General features: G+C 39.7%; 1 protein-coding gene across 6 annotated transcripts in view; it reads right to left on the minus strand.

Annotated features, from left to right (window-relative positions):
- Nucleotides 1-15,791: 15,791 nt before the first annotated feature.
- The window catches only part of TULP4 (TUB like protein 4), a 155,958-nt gene continuing 151,251 nt past the window's right edge, over nt 15,792-20,498 (minus strand). For all 6 annotated transcript variants that reach the window (XM_040060905.2, XM_040060909.2, XM_040060906.2 and 3 more), the window contains one exon: nt 15,792-19,821. In XM_040060905.2, coding sequence (XP_039916839.1) covers nt 19,705-19,821 — 117 coding nt within the window. In that variant the 3' untranslated portion in view covers nt 15,792-19,704. The remainder of the gene's footprint in view (nt 19,822-20,498) is intronic.

The following is a 20,498-nucleotide window of genomic DNA, read 5'->3' on the forward strand; positions in this document are numbered from 1 at the left end:
TCTCAGTATGGCTGGGCTGCTTTTCTCTCGACTGTCACGCTGAGAGCAATGGGAAGATTGAAATGGGAACGTAACTAGATTGCCTGTCCTGTATATAAGTCAACATTTTATATGGTGTTTCACTGTGATTATTGGCTTTCAAATGTCAACTACACTTGAAATAATTACCAGTGGCATTTATTAACTTAAATATTCCACTGGTATTAAAAAAGGATTAATACTAAGTGAAATAAAAACTCAACAACTTGTGATATCTAGATAACAACTAGTGAAGACTTTAGACCAACTGCATATTTTTAACTGCAGCAACTTGCATTTTAGTTACTTTAGTCCATTAAATAGATCACCATGTTTACTTTTCAGTTTTCACACAGCATATTGTTGCGGGCGTATTTCAGAGAAAATTCTAAACACAACATTAAAACTACATATATGTCTTTTTCTAAAAAGTTTCATAGTGTTTGAGAAAATATACGTAATGACATATTCTGTAATTTTACTATACCTATTTTAGGCAGAACACCTTTGTTTTGATTTTGAGATGCCTACTACTCTTCCTTTGAAATTCATGTCTCTTGTGAGATAGTCTTATCTCTCAAAAATAATTAGGATTGACTAATAATCATGCAAATTTTATAATCTCAGACTAAAAATGTGTGGTGGGCTGACCCTGGATGAGCAGTAAAACTCCCACCCAATTGCTTGCTCACTCCGACTCCCTTCCCTGAAACCTGCTGGAGAGGGGAGAAAATAAAAAGGACCAGATTAAACAAGCTCACAAGTAGCGATAAAGACAGGGAGATCAATTCCCAATTACTGTCGGGAGAAAACTAGACTTTACTCAGGGAAATTAACTTAATTATTGCCGATTGAGATAAACGTTTGGGCACTGATTCGGATAACAACCAACAAACAGACTTGGGGGAGGGCTGTCCCACATTGGAGCACCTCCTCCTCCTCCAACCTTGGTGTTCCTCTGCTGCCGCTTGCTCGTTTTGTCCCCTCCTCCTGCCTGTGCCCTATCTTAAATATATTTCCCCAGAGGTGCCAGAGCTGTGTCGTGTGCTGGGTGCAATTTGAAGGTGTCTGAAAGCACCGTGCAGGGCGGCGCTGGCCCCTTCCCACGGAGCGCAGCCCTGCAGCTCTCCCTGCCAGCACCCAGGTACCTGCTCCACGTACTGCGGGTCATCATCCACACAGGAGGCTGCACGGCACTGTGCCATTGTTCATCCTTCTTCCGTTTCCGAACGGTTGTCTGTACGTCTCAAGGGAAGCAATTAAAACTAACGTGGAAATAGCAAAAAGTGACAGGTATTTTGGAAAACTTCTCTCCTTTTAGAAGCTGATTATTTTCTACATACGCAGTCACTCAGTGAATGGTGAGATCCTCTAGGTACTGCTGGATGTAACTAGAAACATGCAGCAACACCAGGGGAGGGTCTCATCTTGTGCTTGGAAGTCTCCTTTCTCCAGTCAGTCATTTCTGCTCTGAACTACAAAGATGAACACCCAGTAATAAATAGCATATGACTTTTTTTTTTTTTTTTTTTTTTTTTTTTTTTCCCCCTACAAAGTAATAGAAAACTGAAAATATACAGGGTTTTCAGCACGTGTTTGCAACCCACTGGAATGAATTAGTATTTTCTTGTGCAAACCAACAAATGGTACTCAGCCATTTAAGACTACAGCTAATTTCCAGGACTTGGGCGTATTTCTAAGGTCCCAGGCCTGGGAACATACGTGGTTAAATCATGAGCCCCAAAGAGACAGGGACTCCTTATCCTCAGGCTCGCACTCCTTCCCTTTTAGGAAAGAAAGAAAACTGGGCATGCAGACAGTGAAAAAGCAGGAGTGTCCTCCAGAAAGGTCATCATCTGGCTGATGGGAGAACCAAGACCTTGCCTATTCCTCTGGAGAAAATTTGCCTTTGGTCATTGCATGTTTCACACATTTACCTCTGTATCTATTCAAATTCATCTAACTGGAGCAGCCTTGTTTGGAACACTTCACAGAACTGAGAATCCACAACTTCCTTGAGCTTGTTCCAATGTTAATCATTTTCATCATTGTGTGTCTTCCTTCTTTTTGTACTTGGGTCCAGCCCCCAGAAATTACTGCTTGTTGTGCCTTTTTCCTGCTAAATTAAAGTGCCTTTTGATACCAGTATTTTAATTCAGCTAAGTTTTTTAAGATAGTGAGAATTGTTTAATTACGCTTTTCTCTGAAATAAGCTAAGCAGACAAATCTCTTGATGTGAGGCATTTTCTTCAGTTTTTGAACTTCATAGTTTTTCAACACCCTCCCTTCTTGTAAGACAGCTAGAAGCCTGGCCAGCAGTAGCAGACCCAGTATTTTATCAGGTGAAATCAATTCCCTCCTCCCACTGCCCTACTTACCAATCTGAGCATTGTACTAGCTCTTTTTGCAGGATTGCTACTGAGATGCCTGCTTTAACCTGTGCCTCCAAATCAGTTCCACAGCTCCTAGAGCTAAATTACTAATTTTGGAGACATGGGCACATTCTTTGCCCCTAAATGCATAGCTTTGCATTTGCCTGCATTAGAGATGCATATTGTCAGTAATGTTTCACTGCTTTGTCCTTAGTGCTATTCGCCTTTCTGGTAGTTTTATGCCACGTACAGATTTGATCAACCTCAGTGCTGCACCTGCTTTTGTGCCCTCTTTACTGTCAGATCTAGTACTTGTCTCTGCAAAATCCCACCAGAAACACTCCACTCAGCAAGCATTCCACATCGCAGGCTACTTTGTAAGATCTCTAGTTTCATTCACAATCCATTTAAAACCCACCTCATTCACACGAGCTACTGCCAATTTCTTTATTGAAACATCAGGGCACTATTTTATCAAATGCCATGTGAATGAAATTTTATCTACAAATTGAGGCAATAACCTCAAATAATAGTGTCAAAGAACACAGTGAGATAAGAACTCTTAGTTTTTCCTCCAGAATAACATGTAACTTAAAACTACTTTCTCACGTTTACATCCTTATGTTCCAGTTTTCAACTGACTCCAGTATAATCATTTTCATTATTTTGCCTGCATGGCTGGTCTACTTCCTGCTGCCTGTTTTCTTTTTCCAAATATTGTTAGCTAAGCATTTTGTCAGGCTCCTAGAATATATCAGACTGTATAAAATACATTAGAACTGCCCACCAGTTGGCTGGAATTCTCTTCAGCCTGCACTGTGCCACTCTTGATGACAAACTAGACCTGTCTCAACTCTTCAAAAAATATTGAAAAAGGATGAAGTGACCCAGGTCAGTTCTGGTTACTACTGCAAGTCATTAACTATACTGAGGAATAAGTTTGGCAGGAGACTTAATTTTGGCTTGGTTTACCCATGTATTTGAGCATAAGAGGAAGGAAGGAGTTAACTGTGCTCAAGTCTAGCAATATGTTCTCCCACAGTAAGTAGTATGTGATACCATCTTGCATCGCTCAGGGTGACAAAGTAGAGCTGGTAAACTCCCACATTTTTTCTCAAAGTTAGCTCATGTACTTTGTACCTCATGTACTCTGGAGAGATTTCTTTAGAGCTAAAACTGCAGAATTGGCTCCAGAACTTTGAATCTCTTGATACACTGCCTAATGCCTCAGTACTTTTCTTATGTGAGGAAGGAATTTCTTTAGGAGCATTTAATTACGAGGCTGTACAGTATGTTTCAAGCTATAGTAGGATTCCATCCAGTTACTGCTGTCCACAAGAGAGAGCTAAGAACTATTAAAATTACAGTTCTTTGGATCCCAGTTTATACCAAATCCATGTCCTGGGTACTCCTCATTGCATCTGTACTCATCATTGCATGAGTAATCCAGCACAGCAGTTTGCTTTCTCACATCCCAGCACTGCTCTGAAGACTCAAAATGCTTTGATGATCCAAGCTGTCTCTTCTGGCTGCCTGTGGGTGTACTGTCTGCTCCCTCTGGGAATTACAATGAGTAATTGTAATCCTGCTAGTTTGTGGGAACCCACTGCTTTGCAGTCTCATGTGACTTCTGTTGCAGCAAGGATCTGTGTCACTTTATTTTTGTGACATACTAGAAGACTCTGCTGCAGCCTGCAGTTCTCTGATCTCTGGCTTTCCAAAGGTTATGTTCAGTCTCTGCTGCTGCAGTCTGTATCTTTGTTCATCACCTGCTCCACAGGAAAGTCTCCCTCTCAGTGAATTCATGCAGGCCCAGTGAATTAGGGTGAACTGTCCTGCCTTCCTATTCCTACTACAGCTGCACCTCAGGAACTGCTGTTTGTTTTGTGGATGTTTTCATTCTTGTGGTGTCATGAAAGGTCCCTGCCCACCCTTGCCACCCCCTCCACCCTTATCATCACCAACAGATCAAATTCCTTTGAGGCTCTCTGGTATGCTCTGTGTAACACAGCTGGAAAGCCAGAGTTGTGTTGAAGTTTGGTTGTTTGTTTGTTTTTTTTTTTTCCTTTTTAATTGGCTCGATGAATACATCCAGGGAAATAAAGAACAAGGCAATAAAAGGGAAGCTATTAGAATGCTGAAACGCTGGCTTATTCAATCACTCTGAGTCAAGCAGAGATGACTGTAGTTACAGGGCTTCTCTGTGTCACTGCATTAGAAATGTCATTGCAAGGAAGCACCTGTGGGGAATATCCAGTGAACTTGGTGAGCTTGTAAGGCTCCTGGGAGTAGCACTCAGCTCACAGAGTCAGTGAACCACGGTCAGAAAATTCAGATGCTGGTGTCATTTGAAGAAGCTAACTTTAATAATGCTTTTGAAGACATCTGTGTTGCCATATTTTTTTTTTTTTTTTTTTTTTTTTTTAGACCCTACAGCCTTTAGTAGCTTCAAAGTAACGATTAAGCTTTTAAAAACGGTGCCCTGTCTGTTGGCAACATATTTTTTGCACTGTAACATTTAAGCATCACATATTTATCAGTAAAAAATCAATAATTTATAAAGTAAGAACTATATACATTTACTGTTTAAAAGCATCCTAAACAGACAACACAGTATTTTACCATAACATGTAATAAACTGTAAAACACTTGTAAGATTCTATTTAATACAAAATAATTCACCTGTATTTTTTACAAATCTCAATGAAATTATGTTATTCAGTATTTATTTTGATCTTCTGTTAGGCAAAGAGTTGCAGCTCGCACCTGCAGAGGGCTGCAGTTTATAGCTCTTTGTTCAAGCAGCGGCATTACCGATTTTGACACGTACAATGAGCACAGACTATGCACCTGACAATAAACGTGACGGGCAGCCGTGGTGGGGAGGATCAAAACATCCACCCCCTGGCCACATTCTTCTGGGTGCCAGTTGCTTGGCCACACCTTACAGGATTGAGCGAGAGGTTTGCACTGTGGGAACTGCCTCCAAATTCCAGTGTAATTGCACACAGCACACGCACACAGCCAGCCAGGACCTACTTCACCCCTTCTGGAAGAAAGGCTAGCACAAGAAACCAAGTGACACCAAGTATTGCCCACCATAGGACTTCACCTCACATCTGATGAATTCTCCAGTTCTTGGTACTACACCTGCGTGAGTTTTCCACCTCCCAACTTTTCCTCACTCCCAGCAGTGTTAACATCCCAAACAAGACACATAGGCTCGTTTCAGATCCACAAACATCAGCCTTCAGAGCATTTGGCTTCACAGGTGTCCTTCAATCTTGTCCAGGCTTGGGCTTCAATCATCAGGTGTTCTGGCTGAGATGTAAAATTGCTGCATCCCAGGCTAAATTCAAGCACAAATATGTCTTCAGTGGTAATTGTGGTTGTTTTGCCACAAATTTGATGAGGACTGAGCTGCTGATGGGATTAAAAATCTTTTTCCATTGCCACACAGTTATGTTCTTGAAATGAACACATGCTTTGCATCCTCTGTTGCATCAATCTGAACCTTTCTCTTTCTTCTGCCATCTTTTGGAAATATTAAACATTCCATTAACTTTGCAGCTTCATTTCATTAGTGCTAATGGCCTGATGATGTAAACATTTAGCTATCACTTCATTCTTTGGATTAAATTCATTCTTGTAGTTACAGAGATGATGATATCAACAGGAATTAACACTTGTAAAAATCCAGTGTTGCCAGTGCCTACAGAATACACAGGGAATCCTTAATCTCTCAGTGTGGTACAACAATTGGTATTTTTCCTAGGAAATTCCTCCAATGTCCTTTCCCAAGTACTTTCCAACTCCATTCTTTCTGTTGGTCCTTAAAAACATCTTATTTTTCTACTTGGATGTCTAGTTATTATATTTCCATGCAGCTGAATCATGTGTAAACCAATTCTTCCTGGTATCGTTACACTCTTCTTCCCTAACTTTACAGATTTTAATATTTTATCAACAACATCAGAGAAGAAATTGGCTGAGCAGTAAATAGATTAACAGCATCTGCCTCATTTGTACAACTGCGCCCTCAAACTTTTCTAGCAAAGTTTTAACACCCACCTGATATTCTGAAGTCGTATTTACCAACCCTTCATGAGTTAATCAGTTAAATCATGGCTGTCAATTGCATTGTATGATTACCAACTTGTTCATATAATTATCGTCTAACTTAAAAATCTTGAGAGCAAATTTCATTGTACATCTTGCTCATTGAATTTCTTCAGCTGATTACTTCTCAGTTGCATGCCACACTAAGATTCTTCCAAAAGAACATAGAGATCCAATTCAAAGACTGATGCTTGATACCATCAGTTGTCAAAATAATTTTAATCATCTGTTCTTTTGATGAAATTATTTTCAACTTTGTGTCTTGCACTCAGGAATCCACACATAGTAGACTAATGCAACAGCTTTTGGCACATCATAAATATTGATTTATCTTCATGAATCCCATGCTTTAATCTTTCAGACCTATTGTGCGCATCTAGGATCTTTTTGTCATTGGCTTGCTTATAACTTCAGAGATGCCAGCAATCTTTCTATGAGGTTGCTAATTTTTATCTTCTTTGAATAAATATTTTCTTATGGGATGGGAATTGCTCTTTAGTATGTAACTGTGGGCCTGACATTTCTAAGTCTGAAGAGATTTCAGCCTGCTAGCAGTGCTAACTGTTTCCCAAGGGAAAAGTTCTCGAGAAAGCCTCTTCTCTAAATAATCTTTGCAAAACAACTATCCCTTCTCAAAACAATCTTTCTCCAGGTGGTGTTTTGGTGTTTCTCTGGTTTCACCAGTGGGATTAGAGAGGTGTCATTCTGTGTCACCAATCATGTTAAGTCTGTATCGGAACACTTTATAAAAGGCGGTAAGAATTAGACAATAAAGCCTTCTATACTCTTTGCCTTCTGAAATACTTGGAGTTTTTAGTCTTTCTTTTGTGTCCTACAGCGACATGTAACATTTCCTCTTACAGAATATTTAGACATGAGGCCATCATTCTCACCATCTACCACTGCATTTTGATTCTTTTAACATTTAATATTCTCACAGAAAAAATTTCCACAAAAAAAATCCACTATCCACTAGTGGTGATGTCCTGGATGACCATCATTGTGGATTTTACATTGATATATCTGAATACAAGTGATTGATGCTCATGCCTCCACTCAGAAGGTTTTTTTTATCCTTACTTGACATTCTGCCTCATATGTTGCTAGTCCCCCATCCCACGACATCTTCCCTGACTTCCCAGAAACCTTTCTCAGGTTTACTGCCTTGCTCTTCAGAGAGCTTTCTTGTCATGCACAAACTGCGGTGCTTCTGATGCTAGTGTCTCAGTCTGTGTCATTTTACTCTTGCTTGAGTTTTCCATAATCTCCAAAAGTGGAATTTAATTGTGGATTCTGGCAGTTCTCCAGATGATGTCTCTCCGTTTATGGCCTGAGGGGACACTATCAGCATCGGGAACTTCAGAAGTTTATAGCGGAACTTCCAGTGTGAATTATATATGTGCTGTAAGTTTTAGAAAGATGCCTTCTCTCTTTTCACACTTGTGCTCTTTTGACACAAATCTACTAAAACCTTTGTATTGTTTAAACTTTGGATAAAATTATTAGAATCATATAAATATCAATACTAGCAGTAGGTTTATGAACAAAGCTGGAATCTTGGCTTTAGAGACCCTCTAAGCCATACAAATAAAACCTGTTAAAATGATGCAACAAACCTGAAGTTTATTTACAAACTACAAGTGACAACATGTGCTGTTTGCCACCTCAGATGACACTAGCTGCCACATCAGCTAAAAGACAAAAATCCTAAGGTATGTTCATGGATCTGATGAAAACAAGGATGCTTTCCCTCATTAGAAAAATCATAAATGAGACAGAGCAGTCACTTAAAAGTCAAATCACAGTTACATGACTTCTGCAGATAAGAGATTGCATTTGGCTGCCTCTCCATGAGGCAATTAGAAAACTCCATGATGTTTAAATCATCTTTAGTATCTTCCTTTGTCTATAGCTGCCTTATACAGACTCTTCTCTAAAATAAACATTCTTTCTGATTACACAAGAAGTTAAAAACAGCTAAATGGCTTTGAAAGAATGAAGAAATTAATCTCACAAGAACTGTGCAACAAAGGGAACAACTAAACACTTGTTTTAAGAGAAAGGACTATTGCCACAGAGAACAATGAGAACAGAGAACAAAGAAATGTCACTTCCTGGAGTTCAAATCTAACTTTCCTCCTTGTCCACAGGGAAGTGATGCATGGCAGAAAATGTGGAACAGCTGGAAAGGATAAAAGTATCAGGAGATGCAACAAAGCAAAACATTCCCCCAGATGAATAGATTTCCCTTTGATCTAACAAAGATTTGAAATTTGTCAGTTTTAATCAGAACAGAAAATGAAGATATGCAATAGACACCTATAATGGATAGGAGCAAGATGAAAGGTCTGAGATGAATCGTGATTGGTATGAAGTGCTCCAGGTTGTGGGGTTTTTTTTTCTGATCTTGTACAACTCTCTCACAACTAGGTAATTACTTAGCTTCCTATCCCATTAAAATTGCATCATGAAATCTGGGCTGCTTTTGAAAAAAATAGTAAAGATTGCCATTTTATTATTGGTAGTTATTTTGGTAGGAATGCCAATAGAAAATGGAATATGTCACTGCTGAGTGAACATCAACAGCAATGTCTTGGTGAAAAAGTTCATGATCTAGCCAGTAGTTATTAAATGGTATATACAAACAATTATATGTACAGTTGCTATATTACCAACTTGTCTTTTAAAAGCCCCAGATTAAATATTGTTCCCTCAGTGCCTGCAGATCCTGACCTCTACAACAGGCAGCAGTAGGCAAAAATCACCCTTGTGTTCACTCAAATCATAAAAACAAGATTTTACTATTAACAACAACAACCACAATCATATATAACTAAGTAAATGCTATTAGTCCCTCTACAAGGCAAGAAAACAATCACAGGAACCTTCCTAGGGTATGTTCCTAAAGGTCTACATTTTTGTTTGTTGCAGCTCATTACTGATAAATTTTGCATTTGCTTCACCTGCTACTTCCAGGCAGGCATGTTTCAGTAGCTATCTCCCACAACAGACCACCTCCCCACATCTGTTTGCTTCCTTTCATGCCTCCTCTCTCTGCAGAGCCAGCTCCAGCTCCAGCGTTCTTTTATTCCCATTTCTGTTCCAACATGTAGAGAAGGTGCTGAAACGAGTTTGATGTTTATTTACAAACTGCAAGTGACAACAAGTGTTAATACAGCTGGTTGCACCCAGAAGAAAGGGGCATTCCAAAACTGACCTGCTGGAACAGCAAACCAAACTGCACTTGCTCGGTTCCCTTGGACAGATACAGGTTGTTACCATGACTGAATCAATTACCAGTGCTGTAGCTGCCAGAACGCCCCCAAACTAACACAAAATGGGCAGGGAAGCAGAAGGTGCCTATATTTTAAGTCAGCATCCTCCACAAAGAAGGAAAAGCCTCAAAATGTCTGGAATCATGATCTAAAAGGAAACTCTGATAATCAGCTCAGCTTGCCTGGCCAGATACTAATTCAGGTAAACACTGACACTACAGCCAAAGCAAAAAAGCAAAAGGCCAAAGCAGAATGCCATGGCCAGAAGCTATATTGCTGTTCCATTTCTCTGTCTCCAAACTCAACAATTAATTTCATAATTTCTGCATTTTAGTAGACATTCTATTTGATCTGAAAACGCACCAGATAACCCTGGTATATCCCTCAGCTGAGCTAAGGGAGATTTAATGAACTCTGGCAGAGCCCCAGCACTCCTTCCCCAAGCTAGAAGAGGACGTTTCACAGCTGCAGCACAAAGCATTCAGGCATGAGGCTGGGAGTCTTCCCTTTCTCCTCTTCCTAGAGCCTGACACTCCAGTTTTAGGCCTGGTTTAGAAAGGCTGATGCACAGTGACAACCATTCACAGTGAAATTCCAGTAGTGCTCAGTGTTTTGTCTCCTACAATTACCATTTGCAGATTCCACAGGAAGAATGACAGCACAGCAAATTCACATTATATTTCCCCTAATAATCTCCCAGCATCTGACTATTTTAAGCTCAGGCAACTTCCAGCTCCTGTGGTAGTTTGCTTTGTGTCCCAGTGGATCTCTCATTCATATACTTTCCCAGTCTTTGAATTCTTGTGAACTCCTTGTATCACAGCATCCTTTGGCAAAGTGGCTTTGACTAGTCACCTCCTTGAAAAACCTCCTCCTTTTGTTTGATTTCCTGCCCCTCTAGTATTTCACTTTATTTTCATTTTGTAGATCCTAGTTTTTCTGCAGGAAGAGACAACAGGTAATCCCTATCCACCTTTCAAAACTACCTTCTGGTGGCTCTCTAGCAATTCCTTTTAGCTGTTTCTTTTCCAGGGTGAAGGATTCTACACTTCACACTAATTCCTCACGTAGATGCTGATTTGTACCTTCTGCTGCACTTCTGTGAATCTTCTCTAGATCTCTCCCTTTTCTGTGACAAGGGGACCAGCACGTGAAGCACAGTGAACTGCAATTTTATACAGTGATCCCGTATCTTCTGCTTTGCTATCAGCTCTTTTCCCAATCATTACCAATATTTGAGTTTCCTCTTTTGACTGCTGCTGAGCACCAACCTGATGTTTTCAGAGCACAATCTGTCATTCTGTCAGGAGCTCTCCCCCGAGTAACAGAGATCACTGCAGAGATCACTATTGCAAATGTGAAGCTAGGATTATTTCCCCCATGTATCACTTCACATTTACCTATGCTATGTTTCACCTGCCATTTCACTGTTAAGTTTTATGAAGACTTTCTGAGACTCTTGACCATTGGCCATTTCCTTTACTATTTTGAATAATTCACATCATCAATAAACTTTGTAGCTCAATGTTCAAACTTTTTCTAGGCCACCCATGAATATGGTGTAGGCGTGAGGATTCAGTAAAGACCCCTGCAAAACTCCAATGGTAACCTGGAGGGAGGATCCATGTCAGGATTTTCTCATTTGTGCCATAGCTGGGATGTTTATCAGGCAAGGTAAGCTACTTTACCACCTTTTAAAAATTTTTTTTCTTAAGAAACCAGAGAATAAACACTGGCCATCACAGCATTTGTTGTTAAAGATGACAGGACAGAGGAAATCCCTTGTAGTGACGTTAAGGTTTTCAGTTTATCACTGACGAAATGAGAAGTACCACAAACCCCAAAAGTAATTTCCTTAAAAAGGAAAGCAAGCAGGGTAGAAATATCACAAGAACCAGCTGATATTCAGGCAGATAGGAACACTACCACCACAAAATCTTTGCCATTCATCCTCCCACATGATTGGCACAAGGTACGATGGGGCTGGTACACGTGCCACGTTCACTGGAACTTGTGGGTATGGTTCCTGAAAAGAGAAAACATAATGGCATCTGGCTAGTTATTATTCAGGTTGTTCCAGCACAGATTTGTCATCTGCTTTAAAAGTATTTAAGGTGCTTGACAAGATACAGAATGCAACAGAAACAAATTAGCAACTTTCTAGTCTGCAAAATTTTATTAAGCAACAGCTGGACAACTCTTACAACTCCAAATCATCAAGGAAAAATAGGGCAATCAGTCCATCTCTCAGTCGTGTAGACAGTAAAGAATCTGGACAAACCACACTTTTATAGGGAAACCAACAATACTTTCTAGGCACCTCCTGCAAAATCTATTACACAAGATACATAAAAGGAGAGGCAGATCAGGGTAGTTTTTAAATACAATGGAAACCAAGTATACCATGGTATATTCAGGAAAAAAAAAAAAAAAAAAAAAAAAAAGAAGAGATTAAAAAAATATAATTAAAAATTAGGTAAGTAAAGTTCACAAATGGTGTACCAAATTTTCAAAAGCCGTAAGAAAAACATGCTGGGCTTGCTCACTTAAGAATGCATGCACCTGCATGACTCTATGCTCATTAAATTTAAAAGAAATTTTTTTAAAAAACAAAACAAAATTAAAAATCCCAAATCACTTTCAAAGTTATAGTACCAAAATAATGCATTTATAAACAAATGCAACTCCCCTTCTGTTTCAGGAAACACTACAGTGCCTTTTCAATCGAATGCATCCCCATGCTATTCCACAACACCATATATTTTATCTACAATAAACAACGAGATCTTGAACAGACATACCCTTCCCCAAACACACAACAGACAAACAGAAAAAGAAGCAGCGAATGCTGAAACAGTGAAACAGAAGTGAAAAGCAACCAAAGGCAAAACAAGTATCAAGCAAACTAAAGAAACAAAGGGAAAAGTTAGAAAAGTTCTGAACAAATAGCTTCAAACAACATAGGTAAGAATTACTGGCCGAGCATTACTCCTGTGAAATACTTGAAACTCGGGTGTCTACACACTGTTCCAAAATGTTTCTCTTTTATTATTACTTTCTTATTATAATCTGTATCTTAAGCCATCTACTTGGCCAGTGAGAGAAAATTTCAAAAACAGACCACCTTTGTCAGGATTTAGAATTGCTGAATCAGTCCGTATTTTAAAATTGTAAACCAGAGGATTAAGAGCAGACTGGCAGGCTTTGACATCACACCATCTAACTTTTTCATTGAACACTCTGGGCAGATAAGTACTTGGTTTTTATTTATTCAATTTTGTCTCACAAAATCATGTTTTCTTGACCCTGCAGTCAGCTCTGTGTCAGCAAACCAGTGCACTTGTATACGCTCCCAAACAATCAGTTTGCCTTGAAACAAAAATTTCTCATTACTGATTCACTTCCAAAATCAAAAGTTAAAGGGTGAAGCTTTCAGATTTCTTAGCAAGAATTGCTTTAATGAATCTTATTTCATTCTCTTGTTTCATTAATTGCTTTTGCCTTAAAAATTTTCTAGATGCAGCAATAATCAAAGAAACTTCTGAAACATCTTCAGTGATATCAGGCAACAGGGAAAGCAGTCTTTTCATCTTAAAAGACCTCCGTGGGACTTTTTATGAAGAGAATTAAATAAATACAAAGACAAAATAATTCACATAGACCATTGTTCACAAGTAGTAATTAATTTTATTCCTTTGAGAATGGTGCATGTAAATTCCAATCCTGTAAAGAGGACCTGTGGTGCCTCCCTGTAGACTACTCCTGAGGGCAGCAAGACTCTAAATTGGTATTTACTAATGAAGGTTTGTGCCTTGAAGGGGAAGAGACATGAACACAAAAAACGATTTGTCTACTAGGATTTTCCCGTTTTTGTAAGCAATATAGCTGACTTGCTCTCCTACACTGGGAAAACTATTATGCCAATCTCTAAGTAACATAAGCAGCTTGCCCTCCTGTCCTGTGATGGAATCCTAGAAATAGGAATAAAAGGCAAAAATCTCACTACTCCATGGCCAGGATTCTACTTCTAGCATCCTTCAAGGCGGGTTTTACTAAGCTGTCAACACGGCTGTTGGCTAATGCTCTCTAATTTCCTTGAGTGGATGTATGGGTGATACAAGTCATCTTTACCTTATAATCACACATTTTGGGTTGGATTCTGGTCTCTTATGTAACTCTCTTAGAGTAACCACGCAGTGAGGCTGGAAGTTGGCTCTCTGTCAGCATGCCACACAAGGGTCTCAGTTCTTACCAATCTCTAAGTCTGATTTACTGGTCTGAAGTAATTTGGGCCCTGCCGACATACAATTTCTAAACTGTTGCTCTGGTAAACACATTCTTAAAAGTTAATGAAAATTTATTGTGTCTTCTCTTGCTCCCCCTTCATTTCATCTAACCAGTTTTTTCATTTGCTGCTCTTTTTATAGGAGGATGTAAAATGTTTCTGAGAGGTAAGAGGGCACCAAGGTAACATAGGATCACACACATCAGGCTGGAAAAAACAAATGCACAGAAATTGTCTGAGGCAACAATCAGGCAAGCTCCAAAATCTGTTTGTAATTTCTGAAAGGACACTAAAAAGACATATCAAGGAAAGCCTGGATCTATGGAAAGTTTAGGCTGAAGGCTTCAGCAAAGTTAGATATCCTTGTCTGACACTTGTAGACCTTCATGCATCTTCATAAAAACCCTGTTTTACTTCTGGCTGCATCACAGGAAACTTTTGTAACTGAGATGAACCTGTGTGCAGATTTACTGCTATTCAGGCAGCCCATGGCACATGTTACTGTGGTCTCTGGAACTGAGTGCAAAATTGCTAATGTGATAATTCCCTTTTTTTCCTCTGTCATCCCCCACCTTCTCACAGTTTCTTAGGATGCTGCAGAAACATGTATTCTTCCTGTTTAAAGCCAAAATTTACCACTCCATTTATGCCAGACTTTAAATATCAGTTTTTAGATTCTGTTTGAGATCTATTTTGAAGATATCTCCATTGTTTTTTCAAAATATCAGGGTTTTGGTTTCATCCCTTTGCAACTCCAGCAGAGCAGATTCTGACTTCAGATGGACACAGTGGCTGCTGGCTGGCATCGGGGCTTTCTCTGCCCAAAGCTACTGCAGCCAAACTCCATGGTAACTTCATGCTGCTCTTGGAGCAGATCTAGAAGGAGGAACGCCCGCTCCAACAGGTCTCCTATGGAGCATCTTGAAGAGGCAAAGCTGCTGCAGGCAACATCAGGGCACAGCTCCATGAGCTCCGTGCAGCACCTGCCAGAATCACTGCAGCACTGCTGGGACCAGCTGAGCCCAGCTGAAGAAGGAGCATTGTTAGGCTGAGCAGAGGAAAATGCTTCTACTGCTACGCTATGCCTTGTGCCTCAGCTTATTCCAAGCTAGTTTCCTGTACCTCCTCCTGGTGCTGAACTATCACCAAACCCTACTAAACTACAGTGACCTGCTGACCAACAGCCCGTGTCGTCATACCCTCTCTTGTCCCATAACCCACCTTATCTTGTACCTCAAGAAAAAGCAAACCATGCCTTCCATTTTTTAAGCCGCTCCCAACCAAAGTACAGTTACGAATAAAGAAGGAAAACAGAGGACAGATTTCTGCAGGTCTCAAAGAACTCACCTAGACTCTTTGTGGTCTGCACAGTTCTCCATAGCAAACTCATTGTGTTAAGCTGCCAAAAAAAATTTTTGCCTGCATTATGAAGTTTTTGCATATTATCCAGCAAAACCAGGTCTTCCTATAAGCATTTTTAATTTCTTGCAGCAAAATATACCTGCTAGCAAACAACTGTTCAAAAAGAAGTTCTTTAAATATAAGTAAGTGTGTATAACTCACTGATACATAGTAATAAAATAATCCCTAAATCACTCATTACATTATGCAAGGAAAATAATTTATTTTTTGGACATTAACAGCAAATCTGTATTAAATTATCTTTAAAAAAACCACCCAAAACTCCCTAAAGAAAAATCAAACCCAAACTTAAACAAAACAAAAAACCAACCCAACAGAAACAAGAAAAAATAGACTGTTAAAATTATTGCACAGCTGAAAAAAATAAGCTTTGGGAAAAACATCCTTTACTAGTGGAAATTACTGCATTTATAAAAGAAATAGATATTTCTGAACACTTTGCTACATTCTTCCAAAAATAACTTACGTTGCCTACAGAAAAACTGGGTTTTACTAACAAAATAGAAAATGTAACATCTCTCTTTTGGCTGAATGCAATAGAAATCTTCAGGATTTAAGTGATTAATTGGGGGACATTCTTAAATTTGTTTCCTTTATTGTATCTCAATTGAAAACAAAATGACTTTCACTTTCCTTTTTATCATTTAGGATCCAGTAGCACACTCAGATTTCCATGTATTTGACATTCCTTTCATTAAAATTCTATATATTTGAGAGTGTTTTCTCTCTCTAATATTGGGGATTCTCTACATATTAAAATCCTTAATTAAAGAGACTCAACTAAATTATTTTCAAAAATATCAGACTATCTGATCTTATAGAATTTTCTGACAAGTAAATGGAAAGAATATTGGAAATAGCATTATTTTCCTGATTTTTTGGTAATTATTCCTTGTTCTTTGCTGAGGCAGAAAACAGAGCTCTTTCTTTGCCAGGGCTCTTTGTGAGCACCATCAGAAGGATGCAACCATGACCTGGACCAATGAAACCAAATTACTAATTCTGTTATTTATTTTACCGGTTTCAATTCTTGGTTCTCCATTAGAATAAAACTACTAATAACTGGAAAAATTTGGCAACGAACAAAGTGACGAGGAATGAGGAATACTGTTCTCTGGAAGGTTAAAGAAACTGCAAGCAGAAGTCCTTATTTAGATTAGATTTTCTTCAGAAAAGAACATTCATGTTGCTTCCACGTCATGATAATTTTGGCTGGTGATGTTCTCCCAGCTGAGTAATTCTGACACATGACTAAGTGGCCCTTCCCTCAGCAAGCAAACAAGTCAGCCCTGGTATGTTTCTTGTCTTACAGTGTTCACTGTGTGCCTGTCAAACACTCATTAGGGTACAGCTGGTTAGCACAGACCTTAGGGCAGGTGAGGCCTTTCATCAGCCAACTTCCCTTCTTGTGTACTGGAATCAGTGGACTAAGAATTGAGCCTACTGTTTTTACAGTATACAACTTGATACAGACAAAGGGCTTAATAGCGTTTCCTCAATAAAAACCAACAAGTGGAACATTTCCACTGATTTTCAAGGGACCAGAACCAAATCTGTTTCAGTTCTTCTGCTCCACATACATTATACATACAGGCACTCAAACTGCTGAATAAATCAAGCACATGAAAAAGAACACAAATGGGCCCAGACAATTAATGGAAACAAACCTAATTAATTAAAGAAAACGACAATCTGATAGATGCCAAGGGTAATGTTGAGCCTGACCACTCCCACACAGAAGCAGAAGCTGCTAAGCTTTGGGATAATACAGGCATGGTACCATCTACTGCCCCACTCCTTCCTTCCTACTTCTCCTTCCTCCCTCCAATGACACCACATCTCACAGGTGGTTTTTCCTGGACCTACCCTGTGGGGCATAATCTGCTCTAACTCATCACCTCCCTTGGCAACTCTCTGAAACTCCTCTGCTGGCACTGCTCCCCTGTGCTGTACAGCTCTGGAAGCCTCAGCAGAGCCCAGTCAGAAGCTCACTGCATATTGGTAATTTCTACTAGAGCAGGGTGTCATGGAAATGTTCCTCTAGAATAAATCAAATGCAACATGCATCTGCCCTACTACTAGGACTCAAGAAAAACAACGAGAGAAAAATCACATGTATTCATCTTAAGTTATACTGAGTTTTTCAAGTAAAGAAGCTAAACTGTGGCCGAAAGACAAAGCAGCTCTTGACATCTCAACCAGCAAATCTTTCCCAGTGGGCCTTTAACTTCTGAAGATCAATTTTTGAAAAAAATCTGCTGTGATGTTTTCTAATCTAATGTCCAAATAATTACATGAATAGTTTGGGGGCTTTTGTATTACTGGTCAAACTACTTCCATATCAAAACGTATTCTGCAGCAAAATGCTGACAAGGAGGAAGGAGAAAAAGCACGTTAACGTGCACAAAACACATGGACAACAAAGAAACTCTTCTGTGCAAGCAACCTTCTAAAATGCTCAACAGGTCTGCATGTGCACCGGAGAGAACTGCACAGTCATACTACTGTTACTAAGCTTTCCTCTGTCACACTCCATGTAGACACTGGCTTCCTGCTCTTAGCTGGAGCAAGTAGCAAGGTGGATGACAACAGAACATGATTCTGTCCAATTTTTCCTTTCTCTTTCAACTCATTTGTTCTCCAGCCAGCCATGATGTTGTTTCCTGTAATGAATTTGCTTCTCTGATGAAATGTCTTCTTGTAATGACTTGCAACATTTCTGTCTCCTTCCTAATTCAAGCACTGTTGTAGAACTTGATTGATACTGATTGCTAAGAGGACTGAATACACTGTGTCTTCTCATTTGCTGGAAAAGCTTTGTTTACACGGTGTAAACACTGAAATGAGGAGCAAGCACAGGCATGGCCTCAGAGGTACATCTGATCACACTGTACCTCTCCCAGCTACAGGCCAAATCACAGAATACTGCCAACAATGTGAACAAAAAAGCAATACTCATGATGATACTCTCTCCAGTTTTCTGTCACCTACTGAAAGATGTTTATGCCAGTAACAAAAGAAGCAATGCTTCTAACTATTTGCTCCTCTGTCTTTTGTTACTTACTGAAAGATGTTGATCCCCCTTAACACCATACGAAACAAGCAGACATCAACTTCTTTGATACAGTGGCTTTTCAAACCCTGGTTCTAGCCAGGGGAATGCATGGCTAGAACCCAGAGGTTACTCTATCCCACCTCCCATCATTTTCTGGGGCCGTGGGAAGGGGTCCCACGTGGGTCACACAGTGGCAGCATGGTCAGGTATTGCCAGAGGCTCCCCCATGGTAAGCACACGTGTGGGAATCTTTCTCCTCTCCTGCACTGTTATTAACATCGCTGCTGTCACTGTTTTCTTATTTCACTGCTGTTTGCAGTAAATTGTTTCTTCTCTCTACCTGTGATCTTTACCTTTTGTGTCTCCAATTCTCCTCTCCATCCCACCACAAGGAAGGGAAAGGGGGAGGATGCAGTGAGTGAGTGGTGCATGGTTTGGAGCATTTTGGTGGAAACACTAAATTGGAGAATACCCTTCCTAAACCACAGTAAACACTCACTGGCAACAATTTTTACCCTTCTGAGTAATATATCACTGTTTATAAATTAGTTTACCTACATAAGCTTCCTTGGAACCTGTGGTGCTCAGTTATTAGCAGATATTGGAGAAGAAACACGTCTTCAAGTATTATAGCTTCTTTTCTTTTTTTACTTTTTTGCTGCTATCACGGATGTTTTAATAGTAGAAGTACAAACTGGACCAGAAAAAAGTCATGTTCCCTGTTTTAAAAAGAATAGCATGAGATAAGGCAGTCTATCAAAAAGAGCAGTCTGTTTTAATCCCCCCATGAGCTTACATCAGCTACTGTAGCACACACAGCAGAACCACCACAACAAGCCAAAAGCCACACTTCTCCACGTAACACCGAATGGTTCTCAACCCTTCGCTCTTTCTGAGACCCAGCACAACGCTTGAAAAGAAAAAGAAACCGGAAAACAAACAAGCTAACAAACAAACAAACAGAAAACAGCCCCCCACCCTCCACCCCGTGACTGATTAGAGTTAATGCCCTTCTGGTGGGCACCGAGAGACTTTTCCAGTTTTACTGCCTTCTTAACTCCCAGGCATCTCTGCACACCTAAAGCAGGCTGCCCTGACATTTTCCGGTTTGGACTTTATGAGAAGGTTAACATTTTCCTCTCTCCAGTCTCTGCTTTTTCATTTGAGGCGTTGAGTCACATTAGCCAGAGCAACAGCAAAGGCTTGCACTGCAGAAAATGGATACTGAAAGTCCAAAATGTAAGCATTGCCATCAATTCTTCCAAACTGCATCACCTGGGAAGCAGGGGAAGAGGAAAAGGAAGGGAAAAGAGAACAAGGTCAAAAAAAAATGAACCACAGAAAAGGAAACAGAGAAGAGAATAAGAGCGAAATTTTTCTGCTCCTTTGTATGAACACCTCCCCTTCTCAGTTAATGTGACTGGAGTAACAGACAGAATGGGGTATGATGCCAAAGGATAGTGAGAGCACTGTACTTTTCATCTGCATAGAGTATTTGATAGCAATATTTGACTCCACAGAGTAAACTGATAAAACATGCCAGACTGCATCCAGCATTGATTTAAGTAGCTTGTCAGCAATTACTTCAGCAGATTTGGGTACACCAGCATCACGCTTCCTGCAGGAAAATATCAGTCTCTCCCTTGGAAATATCCTACCATATTCATGTCTATCAGAAAAACAGACTTTATTTTCAAGAAAGAAGCTTTCAGGGAAGGGGAATAACCAATTTCCTCACTCTCGTAGTTCATACCTGATAAGGCGTTCATTCTTTGCAGTTCTGTTTCCCTCTGCATAAATACCTGCACTAGCACATAATTACAGCGAGAATGAATTACCAAAGGGGCAATGAGAGCTGTTTGAAGTGCAAAAAAAAGCAAAACTAGTCAGGCTGTTCATTGCTCTTCCACAGAGAATATCTGAAGTTTGGCCTATTATTCCTGTTTTTTCAT

This window comes from Hirundo rustica, chromosome 3, assembly GCF_015227805.2.
Source record: "Hirundo rustica isolate bHirRus1 chromosome 3, bHirRus1.pri.v3, whole genome shotgun sequence".
Lineage (NCBI taxonomy): Eukaryota > Metazoa > Chordata > Aves > Passeriformes > Hirundinidae > Hirundo > Hirundo rustica.